General features: G+C 34.8%; 1 protein-coding gene across 9 annotated transcripts in view; it reads right to left on the reverse strand.

The window, feature by feature from the left end:
- Positions 1-15,869: 15,869 nt before the first annotated feature.
- The window catches only part of LOC149548297 (uncharacterized), a 149,283-nt gene continuing 146,799 nt past the window's right edge, over positions 15,870-18,353 (reverse strand). For all 9 annotated transcript variants that reach the window (XM_089792391.1, XM_089792384.1, XM_089792389.1 and 6 more), the window contains 2 exons: positions 16,316-16,402; positions 15,870-16,158 (listed from right to left, as the gene is read on the reverse strand). In XM_089792391.1, coding sequence (XP_089648517.1) covers positions 16,091-16,158; positions 16,316-16,402 — 155 coding nt within the window. In that variant the 3' untranslated portion in view covers positions 15,870-16,090. The remainder of the gene's footprint in view (positions 16,159-16,315; positions 16,403-18,353) is intronic.

Consider the following 18,353-nt stretch of genomic DNA (forward strand, 5'->3'; position numbering starts at 1 on the left):
CTTTCGTTCACCAAAACATTGTTGAGATGCATAACATAAAAGTGCATAATCAAAGACCCAATCATTACCTCAACATGTGAGAAGTCATTTTCAGCCCCTTGGTCGGCCTAATGAATCCAAAATGAAGTAGACATGGGATCATATAACAATAACATCAATTGCATGTCATTCAAGGAAGCCCAAGTATAAACAACTTATGTTGTAGAAATGTGAAGAACTCCCTAGAATCATCCTTTTCCCATTTCCATTTAAAATATTGGCGGAAAAAGCAATATCAACAAGAATTACATGTTGAAAATACCATATCTACTATGGAAGGTAAGAAGACACCAAGAAGGAAACATTCTGAAAAAGTCATCTATTAACTTCACTTGTAATGTCCATCAATATGGTTGATCTCTCCAAAACTACCAAACCCAAAACCAACTCATTTAATGCAACCAATAACCTAGATATATCTAACATGAAACATTGGATATTTGAATTGTTTCAAAGCACAAATGATATTTAAGTCATCAACATAACTTGTGAATCCATCTTTTGACATTTGAAATTAATTGACTTGAACTCCTTGGATTCCAATATTTGCACTGAAATATAAACCATTCCTTTGCTTGAAACTCCATGCTGTAAAAAAACCACCAGGAAAATATGGAGAATTTCACAAACAATATGAGAGGATTATCTTAGCAATACCCTTCCACACTTAACTTTTATTTTCGGATGCTTCTAGCTAGTATCTCATTTGATCTTTATCCAGTGCAAATGTCTTTGCTAACAATGTTGTATTCTTCAGCTCATGATAAAGTGTGGATGCCTCCTTTAGTAATTGCTCTGATGTTGCCGAGTGCATTGTCGGCAATAAGGACCATGCAAACATCCTCGACTATGCCAAGTACAACTGGTAAAACCTTATTTTTCTATATTTTGTAATGTGCTAATCATACTTTTTTTTTGGTGGATTTTATACTCATGTACCTATTTTGTGCACTAATAGATAGACCTTCAGTTGATAGAGCAACAAAGACCAATACTACTGAAGTTGATCCATTTCTTGGAGTAGTCTATATGACTAGTATTGGCTCATTTGAGGGGACACTGATGCTAAACAAGAAAACTATGTTTCCGTTAAAATTACGAAAGTTTTCAGGTGCTTTAAAAATGTTATTATTTACAGTGTAATTGTAGTTTACTTATGCATAACTCGTTTTGGACTGATAATCCCATGATGTTTTTGTAGGAAATAATGTTTTCTTTGGTCATCTTTTTGATATGACATTGAGGCTATTTGGACCCACCATATGTAAAAGGTACGTAGTTTCATATCATTGCTACAATATTTTTCTTTTCTTCTATTTATTGTACTAGATTAAAGTTATTGATCTAACAATTTTTTTAATTTTTAAAGGTGGAATGACCAAGGTCTTGAATTAAGAAATCAGCTCATTACATCTTTTGAGGACCTTTTTGAAAAGAAAAAAAAAATTGACACTGCCCTACTTCTCAAAAGAGCATCAAAACATATAAAGGTTGTGAGGGACTAATATAGAAGGGATCTAAAGGAGAACCCAAAGTACAACCGTCCTCCCATGATTCCACCCATGGAGTGGAATGAAATAATAGAAGAAGCAAAAGGGAAAGGCTACGTGATAATAAAGGAAATGAATCAAAACAAGAAAAAAGTAGGTATGTCATGATAGTATTAAGTAGAATGTAATCACACACTAATTAGTGGTCTTTGTAAATATATAATCTAACATGTTTCAAATTGTTCATAGACTGCAAGACACATCAATGGCTACAAAAGCGAGACTAGAAAAGGTTGGCCAACACAAACTTGGTTCTGGTGGCTATATGAATCTTTAGTCTCGACTTGTAAGTGGCAACAATGAAATTTCATATAATTTAATTTATATAATATTGCAAACAATTTTGTTTAATCAAATCATACATGAAAAATTGACAACATTAAGCAAAAAATATAGGGCACAGAATTCAATGTAGAGCTCATGGATGAAGATTAAAAAATTGCCTTCAAGGGTTGCACGCCTACGCCAAGAATCTGAAAGCCATACCCAAGAATCTAGTGCACCAAATGAGACATAGGTAAATTGGTCAAATGAAAAGTAAATCAAATTGAACAGTTGAGAAATTTTATTTTTGGTGTTAATTTTGGACATAAATTGACTGCATAACAATGTGCATAACATTTCGTTGCAGCCTTTATATCCTATCACAAAGCCTACGCGTGATGAAGGCCATGATGTGCATCATAGTGGTGGAGTTATTAATTTAGTATTGGAAATTAATTACATAATTATGAATACAATTTAACATCTTCAATTGCAATTTGACGTGTAGCCTTTTTTTGAATATTTTAGAGCATGTTGAACATCATGGTGAAAAAGTGGAGCATGTTTTAAGTGTTCAACATGTTGACATGGCGGCAGATCAAAATGTTAATGTACATGATGTGGCATTGTCAGGTAAGAAAAATGCATGTTATGTTGTACTAGTTAATTAAATACTTGTAACAGTTTAAAAAAGAAAAAGTATGCCAATTTAACCCATTTACTTGTTCTTGCAAAAGAGAAGGAGAATGAGGAAGATATTAATGCTCCTATCAGCCTTTTTCTTAAGAGAGCTAAGAAAAACAAAAAGAAGAAATGATTTTTATTAAATGTGCTTTGATAAACCTTGTTTGATCAACTTTGTTGCATAGTGAAAGAACGTTATTTTAAGTAATTATTTGTTGATGTTGCATATTAATATTTATTTTAATTTCATATTAAAGAATATTGTTATGTGTTAATGAAGTCTTGATTAGTATTGTGTATTAATGAATTTTATATCATATTAATAAATGTTACGTGATTGTATTGATTCAATGTTATAGTTTATAAATGAATGAATGAATGAAGTATGTAATTAGATGATAATGGGGAATTTAGATTCACGTGGTTGGCCTTGCTAAGTAGAGAATATCAAACTATTCTCAAAACCAAGTGGAGCTCAAACTAACATACCAAGGATACCTTCCTAACCAGCTAATAGTTGATTTTCTTTGGGATAGAGTTATGTCAATTCCTTTATCAATTACTGCCCTTTTAGGCTTCTCAATTTTCTACTCTATTCTTTCTTTTGCTTCAAACTTCAACACATATACAATGAGAAAGGAGGCTAAAATTCATTGAAACTTTAAAATGTTGGTTGCATATTATTCAAATTGGGTTTTATAGATTAAAAATACAGACCGAGAGATAAATTAAGTCAACATTTCATTGAAAATTAATTTTCATGTTAGCAAAAATCATGGAGTTTTGGTGAAAAAATATGGCCCTTGGCTGTTTCTTGATTCTAGAGGAGTTTGTTTTAAGAATATAAGTGGGAGCCAATAGAAGCATAAAAAACTATAGGTCCACTTAAGGTTCTCTAGTTTTCATGGTAATGGAATTAATGATAAATTGAGCAGTCTACTTCAAATCAGAGATCCGAAAGGAACACCAATACTATGTATTTCACTATGCATTTTCATTTATGTCATCTTAATTTAGCAACTTGCATTCATAGAGGTAAAATTTGTTTTCCATTGCATTGTCCTGACTTAACAATAGTATTATTCTATAGATTCACTACACTAGAGGATTTTTGGATGGTACAGTTTTTGACAGTAGCTACAAGAGAAATAGAGCACTCATCTTACGAATAGGTGTAGGGAAGGTATGCAATTTGTTTCAACTTTTCTCACAATAATGGTATGTTATACTATGATTTGTTATAATTGTAGCAAATGAAGTACTTCCTTCCATTTCTTCCAATCTTAAATAGGCATAGCATGTTTCCAAATGTCGTCAAAGAATAGTTTTTTTAAAGACACATGTTTAAGTTTTTTGTTCAGTAATTGTTTACTATTTGTGATATCTCATAGAATAACAGACATACCTATGATCAGGATTTGTTGGTATGGATCTCTTGTCTACCCACCAATGATTCCATTTCTCACTGTCCAACATTCAATCAGGTCTATGTGAACATACAATGAAGAAAGTGTAGGGGAGTTTTTCGAGGAATTTAATCATGATGCTTTAGTCATGGATTTTCAAGATACTATAACAGTTGACAGCTAGTCCATTGAGAACACATCTTTACTTGTGAATTGGACTTACTATTAAATATTCATGTCTATTATACTTCTAAAATAATATGTTTTGACAAGATGGGAAACATAATATGGTGTTGTTTGATTTGCATGAATGTGCAAACAAATATCTCATGCATCTAGGAAACTCTGTAATATAGAATCCTACATTAGCATCCACATATTTGTTTGAATTCTCAATTGAACTGTGTTGTAAGGCATAAATTTGTTATTGCATTAAAAGGAAAAGAGTTACCTAATGATGTCATAGTTGAGAGGGACACAAGTTTTACACATTAGCACTCTTACACAGGCATGTGAATGATAAATGCTAAGACATAAATCACTATGTGCTAATTTGAGTTTATAATCTTGTCATTGATTCAAGTATAATTTGGGCTCCCTTGTTTTTTTTTATAATAGGTAATCACTAAATGGGAGCAAGGCATCTTAGGTGGTGCTAGCTGGTAGGTACTTGGTTTCATCTCATTTTGTTTTCATCTTTGTATGGTCATTGCTACATTTAAAGACAATACATTTTCAAGAGTAAAGATAGTCCATCAACCTTTTATCATTGTGCCAATGTGCAGGAGGAAAAAGAAAACTTAGAGTTCCTCCCGAGCTTGATTGTGGTCAATATTCAGTTGGATGCTATGAAGGTAAAGATATCAAGAGAATTCTTATAGCTTATTATCAAACTAATGAACTTGGGGATATGATATTTTTTGCATATTCCATTTCCCATAATGCCTAGTAGTTCAGAATAGTTATTCCTATTTTAATTTTAGTATATGCATAATTGATAACATTAGCCAAAATCTTGCAAAGTGAGTATACATTATAAATTACAATATCATATCATATGGTATGGACTAGTAGCGCTTTTCAATAGAGGATCCTTCTTTATATAAGTCTAAGTTGAATGCACTTTAGTATCCATTTCAAATTCAATTTAACAAATATATTCTCATGTTTGGCTTTGCCTTTTAAGGGATTGACCACGGGCCACTGATTTAGAAGTATTACTTGTATATAAACATCTAGGACAAATTTACTAACATGTGTAAGAACCCCTACTGGTTCTAACTTCAAGAACTATGTAAACTCTGATTTTTAGGCTTATCCTATAGAAACTTGATCTCAGGAAATATTGTCAAACACTTGTCATGTTTAATTAAGAACACTAACTCATCACATTGTCATAGGAAATATATTGGCAACATATAGAAAGTCTTGAAATGGTAACCAAGAGATAATGATAAATGCTTTTCCAACAACGGTATAAAAGAGTTTTGTTTTTTGTTGTGAAACACTGTGACTAAGAATGACAATAAAGATATAAACCAAATACAAAACACTATGAAAATGCATAGTGAAATTCATAGTATTGGTCTTCCTTCCAGATCTCTGATTTGAAGTAGACTACTCAGTTTATCATTAATTCTATTACCATGACAACTCGAGAACCAGAAATGGACCCGTAGCTTTTTATGTTATTGTTGACTCCCACTTATATTTTTGAAACAAACTCCTCTAGAATCAAGACACAACTCAGGGTCATATTTTTTCACCAAAACTACATGATTTTTGCTATCATGAAAATTAATTTTCAATGAAATGTTGATTTAATGTATCTCTTGGTCTGTATTTTTAATCTATAAAACCCAATTTGAATAATATGCAACCAACATTTAAAGTTTGAATGAATTTTAGCCTCCTTTCTCATTGTATATGTGTTGATTCCTTTATCAATCACTACCCTTTTAGGCTCCTCATTTTCCTACTCTATTCTTTCTTTAGCCACAATAGAGTTCTTAAGTAGGAACCTGCATTTTCTGTTTTATGTGCAAGAAAAGTGTAGTTAAAAGATTCCTTACGAGCTAGATGATATAAAGGGAGCTCAAGACATCATAATTGTACTAATCCAATTTTAATTTGATTCTTTGAAATTCATGTTGATGATCTTTTTGGTAAATAAGCTTGATGATGTGTAGGTTGAAGGGGAAATAGATAAACTTTCCATGGAAGAAGTTGGGAATAAAAATTGAATTAGTGTACCCGATGGTGCTCCATCCAAGGTTTCATTAAAAGATTTACCACCTCCGGGACAAGTTTGTCCTACCATGTAATCCCCTTGATTACTAAATATTGATAATAGATATTTATATTCATCTACTAATAGGTCACCATAGGAGGTGTTTTCATAATTAGTTTTGGCTAAGATTATTAAGATAATGACTTTTTCTTGAATAAATTTAATTACAACGTGGTGTTATATACAATTTATTTGGTATTAAATTTCAAGTTTTTAACTAATCAGTGTTTATAGTTCTTTATATTCATCCCTTAACATGGGCTTTAATGCTGTCCTACCATATCGTAGTCATTATCTTATCAAAACACTTGGAAGAAATTTTCAAGGAAACAAATAAGGATGGGAAAATTGGGATATGTAGGACCATGATTGGCCTGCAGCCTATATAGAAAATGTCATTGGACTGAGTTCTTCCTTTTGAAGCCGCCCTTGGACTAATCTCATGTAACCATATCCTTTTGATCTTCTACTACCATTGTTATGCATCACCTCAAAAAGTAGTTAACAACCATAGGATTATCTCTTTATTCTTCACTTATCCACCATGACTATTGCACATAGATACTAATTAAGTTTGTCATGCTTTATGACTTTCGTTGTTGGTATGCTCTAGGTTCTTTATGGCTTCTTTTGATTAGGTTTAGTAGTAATAGATTAAGATGCAAATGCTCATGATATTAAATGTTTTATTCAATAGGTCATTTGACTATTTGTGCTCCCTTGCTACTGCTTAAGATGTGCTAAGAAGCTCCATTGATACTTAACTAGCTTTTGGTAGTCTTCTTGTTCATTAGAATAGGTAATATTTCTCTGAGTTCCCTTGTTGCTTAAGATGTGCTAAGAAGCTCCATTGATATAGAAAATCAAGATAAAAATTAAAATACCAACCCTATTCGCATAACTGTAATAAGGAATGGTCAATTTGTTTCTATCCTAGGACTTTTGCACTTATTGGAATCTAAACCTAGAGCATGTGGCATTTTGTAGAGAACAGGAAAAGACACATACCAACTTCTCTTGCAGGTAAACAATGAAGCACTTCTAGAAGGATTAACAATCCCTGAATCATTGTCTGATCTCATTACTAATATGAAGGTGAATCCATATGATGCCAAGACATTCGCTTTGAAGATGAAAGCAATGGCATGTTTTAAATTATTTTTTGTTACTTTTGGAGGTTTTTGCATGCTCTTTATTTGCCAAGTTTTTGTTCTCTGAGACATTCTAATATTAACATTAATGAACAGGATATATTCTATCTTCCCTCTGTTTTAAAATTATGCTTGAGCAATCAACAATTAATTTTGTTTAATTTGTTAGGCCTTAATACAAAACATGGATTGCCAAATTTTTGCTTTGCATATGCAATTACGAATTTGGAAAAGCTAATGATTTGTCCTCTCTGAATCTATGTTCTTCCCTTTTGCTATTTGCGGCCTCCATCTTTTTGAAGGACCCATCTCGAGCATGTATTATTGTTACTTCTTTGTTACAAAAGCATTAAAGCTTTGTATTATCTTACCTATGTATCATATTCGCTGATATGAAATGCTTCTCTTTTAAAAAGCCTACCAATTCCTTGGGAGCCACAAGCTTAACATGTTTTCTCCCTTTATATTTTACCAAGTAACTTTTGAGAGTTTTACTGGACTTTTAAGGGTTTTACTAGACATGATTTTTCCCTCGAAAATTTATCTGTTTTATTGTTTTTTTCTACAACCTATAAGTTCAACCTCCAAATTTAAAATAAAAATGTGGAGTTCTTCTGCAGCATATTGTTGTAGCTTCATTCAAAGGGGGAGTTATTAGTGAGCCCTGCTATCCAAAAGTACCTCCATTACTCACGTTTCAGCTTTGGAATCCTCTTTCATATGATTTTTGTGTTGGATTATTGTTGTATTTTTCGCATCACAAAGACTACAAGGTATCTCTACCTTGAGTGCAAAATACTAGCTATAAACACATCAAGCAACTCAAAGACTACAATATTGGGTTTAAATTCCTTTTAGTAATACCAAACTACTCACAAAAAACTCTATATAATGTTGTCACATAACTACTTGTTCCGACAAATATTAAAAGTAACTTGCCTCTTTTTTTTATTGCAATCTACTTTACATCTAAAATCAACGTTTTAGAGTGCTCCCCAAATTGGTAGAGTTCTATTGTATTGCCAAAAGATCCCTTTTTACAAAAAGATCTGTCATACATATAGGTGAGGGACTATTAGAAAAGGGTGAAAAAGTTCTAACAAAATTTTGACTTATTAAACATTACAATCCTAAACTATTTTGGCTTGTAATGTGATCACGTCCAATCCATCTTACAACTTTACATGTAATGTGTCAAAACTAAATTACATAATGCATGACTAACACTAAACTAAGTTTCCAAAGACATGATTTCAATAACATTATCCAATGTCTAAAAGGTTTCATGTTGCTTCATGATGGCCCATGCTTAGAGACTTGAACTATGAATACATAAATAAGAGGACTTGGAAAGGAGTTGCAACGATGGATATAATGGTTTTGAAAGTTGGATAACAACTTGGCAAAAACCACGAGATGGTGAAAACCTTGCAAAAGACAATAAAATGGATAAAAAGTGGTTAAAGGCAGACCAAGTTGCGATTCAGGTCTCAAGACTTGAATTGCAAGTGTAAAGCCTTGGCATGCAATCGAGTCTCAAAGACCCAATTGCAAGTGGATATGCAATGTTAGTATGTAATCGAGTCTCACTAACTCAATTACAAGAATGCATTATAGATAATATGTAGTTGAGTCTTCAAGACTTGCCTACAAGTGTCTAGAAAGAAGATATGCAATCATACCCCAAAGACTTGATTGCAAGTGTAGAAGAGATGCAATATGTAATTTCATCCTAGAGCTACGTGACAAGTTGTAAACAATACATGTTGATATGTAGTCGAGTCTCAAATACTTAACTGTGATTGTGTTAAGAGGCTGATATGCAATTAGGTCTTCAAGACTAGATTGTAGGGATGCAACACTTAACCCAATGACATATGAAGATGTTTAAAGAGTTTGCAATCAAGTCCTAGAGACTTGATTACAATATGTGCCTATCAACATAGAAGGATGACTTATTGGTTGGGTCTTAAGGCCTGCCAAACACTTAGGCATGAGAAAACTTGCAATCAAGATTGTGACACCCAATTGCATTTTGTTAATGCATTTGTATGACTTGCAATTGATGTCAAGGACCTTGACTACATATGAGAACTAAGACAAACTTTTCACATGTTGAGATTCAAAACTCGACCTATACGCTAGTAACTATCAGGATAATGCAAGGGCGTTCAGTTACATAAAAAAGGGCCTAAGAGACAGAAGCCACAATACAAATGGATTTTTGCATAGATTTATACTTAATTCTTACCAAGCAAAAAACAAGAATAGTATATTGAAAGCTTATGTTATACAAAAATAATGTTGATGATGACCTTCAATCTACATTTGAACCCTTTTAAAGAAAGTCACATCTCAATATACTTCGTTATTTAAGATGAAACAATATGTGCATTGTTCAATTCACTTGCTTCATGTGTTATTTACTCTTTGTTATCCACCTATATAATTCAAACTTCTACAACATGCAAAATCATTTCTAGTCTCCCATTATGTTTGGTATCATAAAAGGTGTTAAAAGATTGGAACTTCATGAATTATTCTTCATAACTACTTTATATATTTGTCCAAGTAGACTCATTTAACCATAGTTAAAAATATCCCACAAACACAGAAACCATGATGGATCTTTAGTCACCCCTAGAAACGATTTAATCACTGAAATACCTAGCACCGATTATTTGCATAAATCATACTGATTTGTATATAAAAAAATTGCAAAAATGTGCATTTATAATCTGTAAAACTAGTTGAAAAATAATCCAACACAATATAAGGCTTCTTTTGGATAATGTTGGATTATTGTTGTAGTTTTTTAAACAAATCAGATTGGTCAAATTTTGATCAATCTTGGTCGCATTTCCACCAAGTATTGGTTGAAATTTTGACCAATTCTTTGGTCGTGAGTATGGCTTACTAGTCGTTGAAAGACCTAGATTGGTTGAACTCTCGACCACAACTTGGTGTCCATTTTGACTAATATTGGTCAAAATTTTGACCAATTCTTTGGTCGTGAGTATGGCTTTCTAGTCATTGAACGACCAAAATTGCTCGAACTTTCAACCACAGCTCGATGTCCATTTCGACTAATATTGGTCGAAATGTCGACCAATTCTTTGGTTGTGAGTATGGCTTCCTAGTCATTGATAAACCAAAATTGGTCAAACTTTCAACCACACTTTGGTGGACATTTCAATGCAGTTTGGTCAAAATTTTGACCAATGGCCACCAACAATGCTCATACCAAATGCAACCTACTTTGACCAAGTATATGGTCGAAATTGCGACCAATTGGAGGGTTCATCAAAATTTCGATGACAAAAACTGTGACGCACCACTTGGTCAACAATTCGACCAAGTTTAGTTGAAATTTCGACCAATTTTCATCAAAAAATGAATCAAAATTTACTAATGAGAGAATGCTTCAAACAATGGTTATGGATACAATCATGCTCAAAACATTCAAGGATGGTGGATATGGATGCAAAAAAATAAACTAAGTTAACCATGCAACAAAATGAAGCTAGCAACTACCAAAAGTTAGCAAAAATGCATAAAAACTACTAAGAGCTCTAGAATTACACTAGTATGATAACAATGCAAATGAGGGAGATGAATAATGCTTGAGACAAGGGCTCTATTTATAGGCTTGAGAGAGGCCTTGGAGAGGTGGCATCTATGTGGCAACTACATAGATGCCATAAGGGAGACACATGGGCTAAGGAGACGAGCCATGCAAAGGTCAAGATAAGTTTTTTTTAGTGATAGAGATGGCTCAAGATGTGCTCACACATGTGTGACCAACCTTGGAGAAACGAAAGAAGACAAGTGTGTAGGAGTGTAAGACTTTTTGGATAAAATAATAAAAGGGAGGCTTTCTTGGATTTTGAGTTGCTCACGTGTGAGCAAACACTTAGAGACTAAAAGGCACTTACGAAGGTGTTTAGGATAATTAAGTGGGATTAATTAGTGGGTAGACATAGAAGAATGAAAGTCATGGGTGGTAGACTCAGTTTTAGGAGGGATTAGGATTAAATTAAATAGGATTTAGCTTAATTATAGGATTATAGAATTTAATAAAGTGTAGGGAATTAAATAAATTGAAATTTATTGAAAAGGGGATTTATGGAGCACGATGCATTAAATAGATTTAACAAGTTAGAGGGGGTGTATTTAAATTACATTTAAATACATCAAGGAAGTGAACCTATTTAATTAAATAAGTAGAAAAATATGAAAAATATAATTAATTAATAAATAATCATTTATAATGTCAAGGGAAATATTACATAAATTAATATAGTGCTTGGGATGATTTTAAACATCTACAGGTAACATTTTTTTTTTTTAAATAGTGTTTTATTATTAGTTTTCCTATTTTATATTTATATATTTTCAACTTATCATTTTACTCTTAATTTGTTCTTGAAACTTTTGTTTGTAAATATACTTTCTCCCTTATCTCACATCTTGTAAATGTCATTAGATAGGTGGATATGGAATCTCCTTGTCTTGAAGAGATTTATGCAACATTTGGTAGGAAGTTTAAGTGGGTAAAACAATCAAAATTTTGATAAGGGTCCTAGTTTGACATTATGAATAATGAATAAAGCTCATTAAACTTTGAGCACCCCATTTCATAAGATAAGATAATGATATTAATGTCCAACAAGAGACCAACTAGAGTCTATGGGACTAAAAGATACAATAGTTGAGAGAAGAACAAAACAACAGGAGCGTCAAAAGGCATCTAGAGAAAAAAAATACAAAACAAGAAAGCAACAAAAGGGGGAACAACAAGGAGAGAGAGAGAGAGAAGGATCATCAATCCTTTCTGGGTACAATGAAATCCCGCATAGAAGGATAAGGCCTAGGATGAGCAAGGGTCAAGGTCCGGCTCCGTCATTGTCTCTGTGTAGTAGTGGGGGTAGGGTGCCACCGTCTAAGGAACCCATGTCGAGGTTTGATTGATCTGGTGTGTCCAAAGATGGGTGCATGCGGTCGTTTCATGCCCTTAGAAGTAGGCATGAAAGAAAAAAAGTCAATGATGAGTTGATCTGAGGTCTGGCTCTAAGGAAACAAGATCTACAAAGTATGGTCTCTAAGATGGGAGGCCTCCCTGAGGTATAGCGCTACACACCACTGGTCAAAGTAACTAAAAAAGGTCGAGAGGGATCTGCAATCTCTGAATAGGCAGTGGAACTTGCCTTTGATCTCATAATAGATTGGGCACCTGAAGATGAAGTGATTCTCTGTCTCTGTCTCCGATATGGTGCAAAGGCGGCACACACATTCCTCTCTGGTCAGGTGGTGGTCAGTTTGGCAACGAAGTTGGTGTGATCCAACTCTGGAAGACCCCATGGTGATGTGAAGAGCATGGCTCCAACATCGACTCAATTATGAGGGACGAACAATAATACCATCGTGGATCGCCAGAAAGTGTTGAGAGTAGAAGGCCATTTGAGGTTGTAAACCACCAAGACGGCTGATCCAAGTCGTAGAGATGTACTGCCTATAAATGTCGATTCTGACATGTCCATTCAACCCCTGTCGAGAAGGGAGGAGATGGGTAGGAGCATCCAAGGAGAACTGGTATGGCGGAAGATGATCGATGTCAATCCCGATCGAGCTCAGTAAGATAATGGCCTAGGTATACCAGGAATAAGCCTTGGTCATCCCCACTAAGCTAGCAATATCCACGGATGAATAATAAGAAAGGTACAAGTATCTATGTCAATCGTCGACAGAGTCCACAAAGCCTCTAAGGCAATGAATGAACCAAATCAAGTCCAAAATGGTGCCAAGTCAGAAAGGGTGGGTCACGACCTCAACCAAAACAATACTCTATGTAGTGTAACGGTGGCAACAGATAATCCGGCAGAGAAGAAGGGCCTACACTTGCTCGATTGAGACCCAATCATAATCAAGAAGAGACAGTCCCCAAACAACCGCACCATAAAGAACTGTGGGTCTAACCAGAGAGTCCAAGAAAGATAACTTGGACATAGACTCCTAGAAGTGGTGTCGGAAGTACTGTCTCTCTAAAAGGGCGAGGGAGCATATGCCCTTGGCCACTCTAGGAAGGTGGGTCAATCTCATGCTAAACCGAGGTCCAAAGAACTTGACCCCGAGATAAGCGTATGAGGAGACAATCTCAATCTGCTAAAAATAGAAGCTAAAGTGAAGATGTGACGTCTTTAGACAATTGAAGACCATGACCCAAGTCTTACCCAAGTTCACCACCAGCTAGCATTGGTCTCAAAACGAGGCCAGACCATCAAGAAGCCTCTGAAGCCCCTCCGGAGAAGAGGCCAGAAGGGCCACATCATCTGTGAACAAGAGAGTGGAGATCAGAACCTGGTACAAGTAACAACCATCCTCGGGGAGCGAAGCCTAATGAAGGAAGACTTCGAGCTCATCAATATACATATTGAATAACATAGGGTAGAGTGGGCAGCCCTACTTCACCTCGATGGTACTATGAATCGAATCTGAAAATCCCTCTAGAATCCTGACTTTGCCAACCACTATGTCGTAGAGTCTCATGATCGCTATCACTAGAATATCTAGAGTACCAATGTCTCTAAGTCTTTGAAAGAGAGCCCCCTGAGGTACTCAATCAAAGGACTTGTGGAAGTCTACAAAACAACTATATACTTTTGCAATATAGTGTCGGGCCTCCTCGATGATAACCCACAAGGTGAAGATGTGATCCATAGTCTGATAATCTGCACGAAAACCCGCCTATCCTCTAGCACGACATTGTCACCTAACAAGCTATCTTGTAAGAATAATGTTCAGAACTGTGGCATAAAGCTTGGAAAAGGTATGCCCAATCATGATAGTCTCGTAGTTGTTGGAGTCCAAAGCCAACCCAGATTTGTGAATCAAGTAATTCACATGCCTTGACCAAGAAGCAGGGAAACCAATACACACCACCCTATTGAAGAGTACTAAGAGAATGGGGCACAAAATTGGGATACTGAGCTTAAAAAGCTCTACCTGGAAGTCGTCCTCGACGATGGCTCTGCTACATCTCATCAATCTAATAGCCTCACCAAGAAGGGAGTGAAAAAGATGACGGTGGGTGGGGGAGGTAGGGTGAGTGGGTCATTGGCCAAGGATGTCATAGAGAGAAGAGGCATGGAAAACTAGGGAGTGCAAATCCAAGGTGGAAGGTGGGGGAGGATGGCGGGGGAACAAAGTGTGCCAGTAGGATTTTGGGTCACGGGCGAGCGTGTTGCAAATGGATATACACTGTGAAGCTACAAACAATCGCTTCTTTTGACGAATAAGGCCAAGATAAGAGGAGCGCAGTTGAGTGTGCAAGAGGGAATGGGCAGCAAAGGATACACGCAAGGAGCGATGGAAAGACTTACACTTGTCATCGAACCAAAGATTCATAGGACAAGAGTTACGACAAGCATGGCCGAGGGGGGAGGAGGTACGCACGGTGGGGTACGGAGAGGGGGAGATTCATATGATAATCTTTATTTCAAATCCCAAATGGTATGCACCACAAGATACAAGGTTGCCTCTTTCTAATGGAGAATAGGTGTGAGAAAGCCCTCGGATGATAAATTCAAGACATTTTTACTTTGTACATTATCGCTTTTCATTGTCATTCTTACAATCCTACCCTCAACAAACTAGAGGTGAAGATAAATATACCTACATTAGCTCAAACTGACTCTATTGGATAATGTTCATTGAAGGATATCAAATCTTTTATTGCAAAGAGGATCTGGTTCGAATACAAGCTTGTTCACTATCACGAGGAATTGACTTGTCTTTGAACAAGTGAGTAAGTTTGTGGTTGAATTATAAAAGAAACTAAATTTCATTAATTTGTTTCAACTCGAGGAGACTCAATTTACACTAAAATAATGTATTATTACACAATGAAAGTTTTGCCAATGCTAATTTTCTTAATATTGCCGATGCTATCATATGAATATTCAGAATTTTCTTAATATTGGAAAAATAATCTATGTTTTTTATAGCTGTTCCCTGCCTTCATTTGTTGTCCCCTAAAATCACCTCTAAAAAACTCGTCTCCAAAATGTATCCCCTTGTCCCCTACCATTGTCACCCCAAGAATTGGTGAAACATACAGAAATATGGGTTGATGAAGATTGACTCAAAAACTGCATGGTTATCTTGATAAAACATCATATAATTTGGCATATTGCTAAATACAGCACCTATTTGATTGGGCAAAAGTTGCCTCTGGTATCGCTTACTCAAAAAAGAGAATACTTTGAATGTTTCAATGAGACGCTAGAAGGAATACAGATTGATAGTGATACTCAAAAAAGGGAATACTTTGAATGTTTCAATGAGATGCTGGAAGGAATACAGATTGATAAGGCTCTTTTACATGCACAAGGATTCATAGTTATACAATAAATCAACTAACTTACAAAATTGATATGATAAATGAAGGGAGCAAAACATAAAAGATAGGTAGGCATGAAATCCTAGGTTGAACTATAAGTTTAAATCTTGATGGATATAAAATATTAACATTTAACATTGCCTTGTAAGAGATCTGCAGCAGAATTTATTTACAAAATCCTTTTATCTACTGGAGTTGATTGTGTTAAACAAGTATGCAATTTGGCTGCAATGAAAATACACCTATCTAAATTGAAAAAAATACAAGATATCAATGGCGAGAATAATGTTCACCAGAATAACAACACATTATTCTGCCTTATCTTCATCAGATTGAGAGTAAGGTTCAGTAATGGAATCAAGGAAAAAATCCTCATCTGCAAAGAAAAATATCCTTAGATTAACACACATTTGTAAGTTACAACAATGATGATTGTATAATGCAATTTTACTTGATAAAAGTTAAAACCACTACATGAGAGGTTGTCTAAAACAAAGTCTCTACCACTAGAGTATCAGTAACATAAACTTCACCTATTTCATCAATGTCTGGAGACTCTGTGAAGAGCTCTGTATCTTGTAAAAATGGTGATCCAGAATAGCTTCCTAAAGAACCAAGATCTGCATCAATAAGGACTTTAATTAGGCATGTAATGAAATATTTAACACTTCCAAAATCTATGAACAATAACATAAAACCCATGGTAGGACGAAACAGTCTGTATCAGAATCCTACTATTTTTATGAATCATCCTAGATTTGATTAAAAGAGAATCATAAAAAAAAAAACTGAAATCTGAAATGGATATGAGGATCATAGTTGATCCAAAAGAGCATAGTTCATCCAGGTGGTAGCATAACATACACTCATTAAGCACCCCTTGCAAGGTCAAAGGAAGGAAACAAATTATAACTGCAAGATATCCTATCTACTTATGGAACTTTCATGTTGTGTTTTTTTCAAAAAGCAAACCGCAATCATATTTTTTTAAGTTTCATAACAACTAAAATTTGTTTGGTAAATTCATCCTACTGAAGGAAACCAGACATTCTGATCTGGATCAAACTAAAAAATATACCTTAATTGTAATGGAGGGAACAATTTTGAACTGGGAGCAAAAGAGGAATTTCATCAATACTGTCGACGAAAGGGGTATCATAGAAGAAAGTACACAAAAATTGAATACCATTAATTCAACTCACATACATAAAGGGTAAGTTGCTGGTTCTGGTTCAGGATTGGGATTGGGTTTGGTCAAAAAATATTTGGATGTTTGGGCTCGTCCGCACACACACATGCAGCAATTAAGTTCATATTGCACCACTATGTTGATAGTCAAATAACATAGCAAAATATACAAGCAACAGTCTAAGTTACCCGCTGGAAATGCCTCCTGGGTCAGCAGAAGTTTGAACTTGTACCTGGTCCCAGTATAGTTCAACTTATAGTCAGGGCAAGGTTCGATTTTCAGCTACCCAGTTCAAACCAACCCATTTGCCATTTGTGCTCGGGTGGTGCAGTCACTAACCAGTCCAACTGATTTCGAACCTAGTCTTTTTTTCAGCTCAGGGGCAGAAGGATTTAAACAAATATAATAAATACTAGGATGTTTGAGATATGTTTCAGCTTCATAGGAGTTAAAATGCAGATTCTAGATTTTGGGGGTTTTCATAAAATTACGGGCTTTGCCAAATTTCAGGATTCAGCATGCCTTTAACAGCATTATCTCTCACAACCTTTCCTGGCATTTTGAGGTCAAATTGCAGAAGGAACAAGGATTTTCTAATGATTCTAACTCATTTCCTCACGAATCAATTGGTTTCTATTCTAGATACTTGACAGACTTGGCTCGACCACTTGCTCACAGCTAAGACATGCATTATTTTACAGCAAGCCAAAATTGTTCAAACACACTCTCGAACTTGAAGACTTCAATTGCTAACACCTAAATGGCTAAGACTACCTAAGAACACCTAAGACGATGTCAAACATGTTGGCAAGAGAGAAATCTTTAAAAGGGAAGTGAAGATTAAGAAGATGAAGAAGATGAAGAAGATGATGAAAAAAAAATTATCAATAAATATTTAATCCATTAGTTGGACTTCAAACAATGATAGTTGAACTTGATGTTATGATTTAATTTTAATGTTTGAATCTTTGATGTTGAACTTGAAGTATATGATGCTATGATGCTATGATCATGATTCATTATGCTATGATTACAAATTTATAGTGTTTTTGTTGTTTATTTGTTTTTATGATACTATGTAACATTCTAATCTTAACTCGTGTTTCTAGGCTTCATCTATATATTAAAAAAAGTACAGGTTTTTGTACTAATGAACCCAAATCCCTTTTCAAAAATCTGCCATACCAGCGAATCAATCCTTTGTACCAGTACTTGGAACCAAACTTGAACTGGTAACTTAGTCAATAATTCAACTCTTGTGTGGAATAATTTTTTGGCATCTGAAGTTGGGTGATTGATTGGCACTACTTGACACATGAAAATGTGGAAATGAACAATACTTTACTCCTTCAGAGCTTTGTCAATAAGCACGCAAATATTCC

This window comes from Cupressus sempervirens, chromosome 7 (genome assembly GCF_028749045.1).
Source record: "Cupressus sempervirens isolate cs-2001-9-10 chromosome 7, ASM2874904v1, whole genome shotgun sequence".
Taxonomy (NCBI): domain Eukaryota; kingdom Viridiplantae; phylum Streptophyta; class Pinopsida; order Cupressales; family Cupressaceae; genus Cupressus; species Cupressus sempervirens.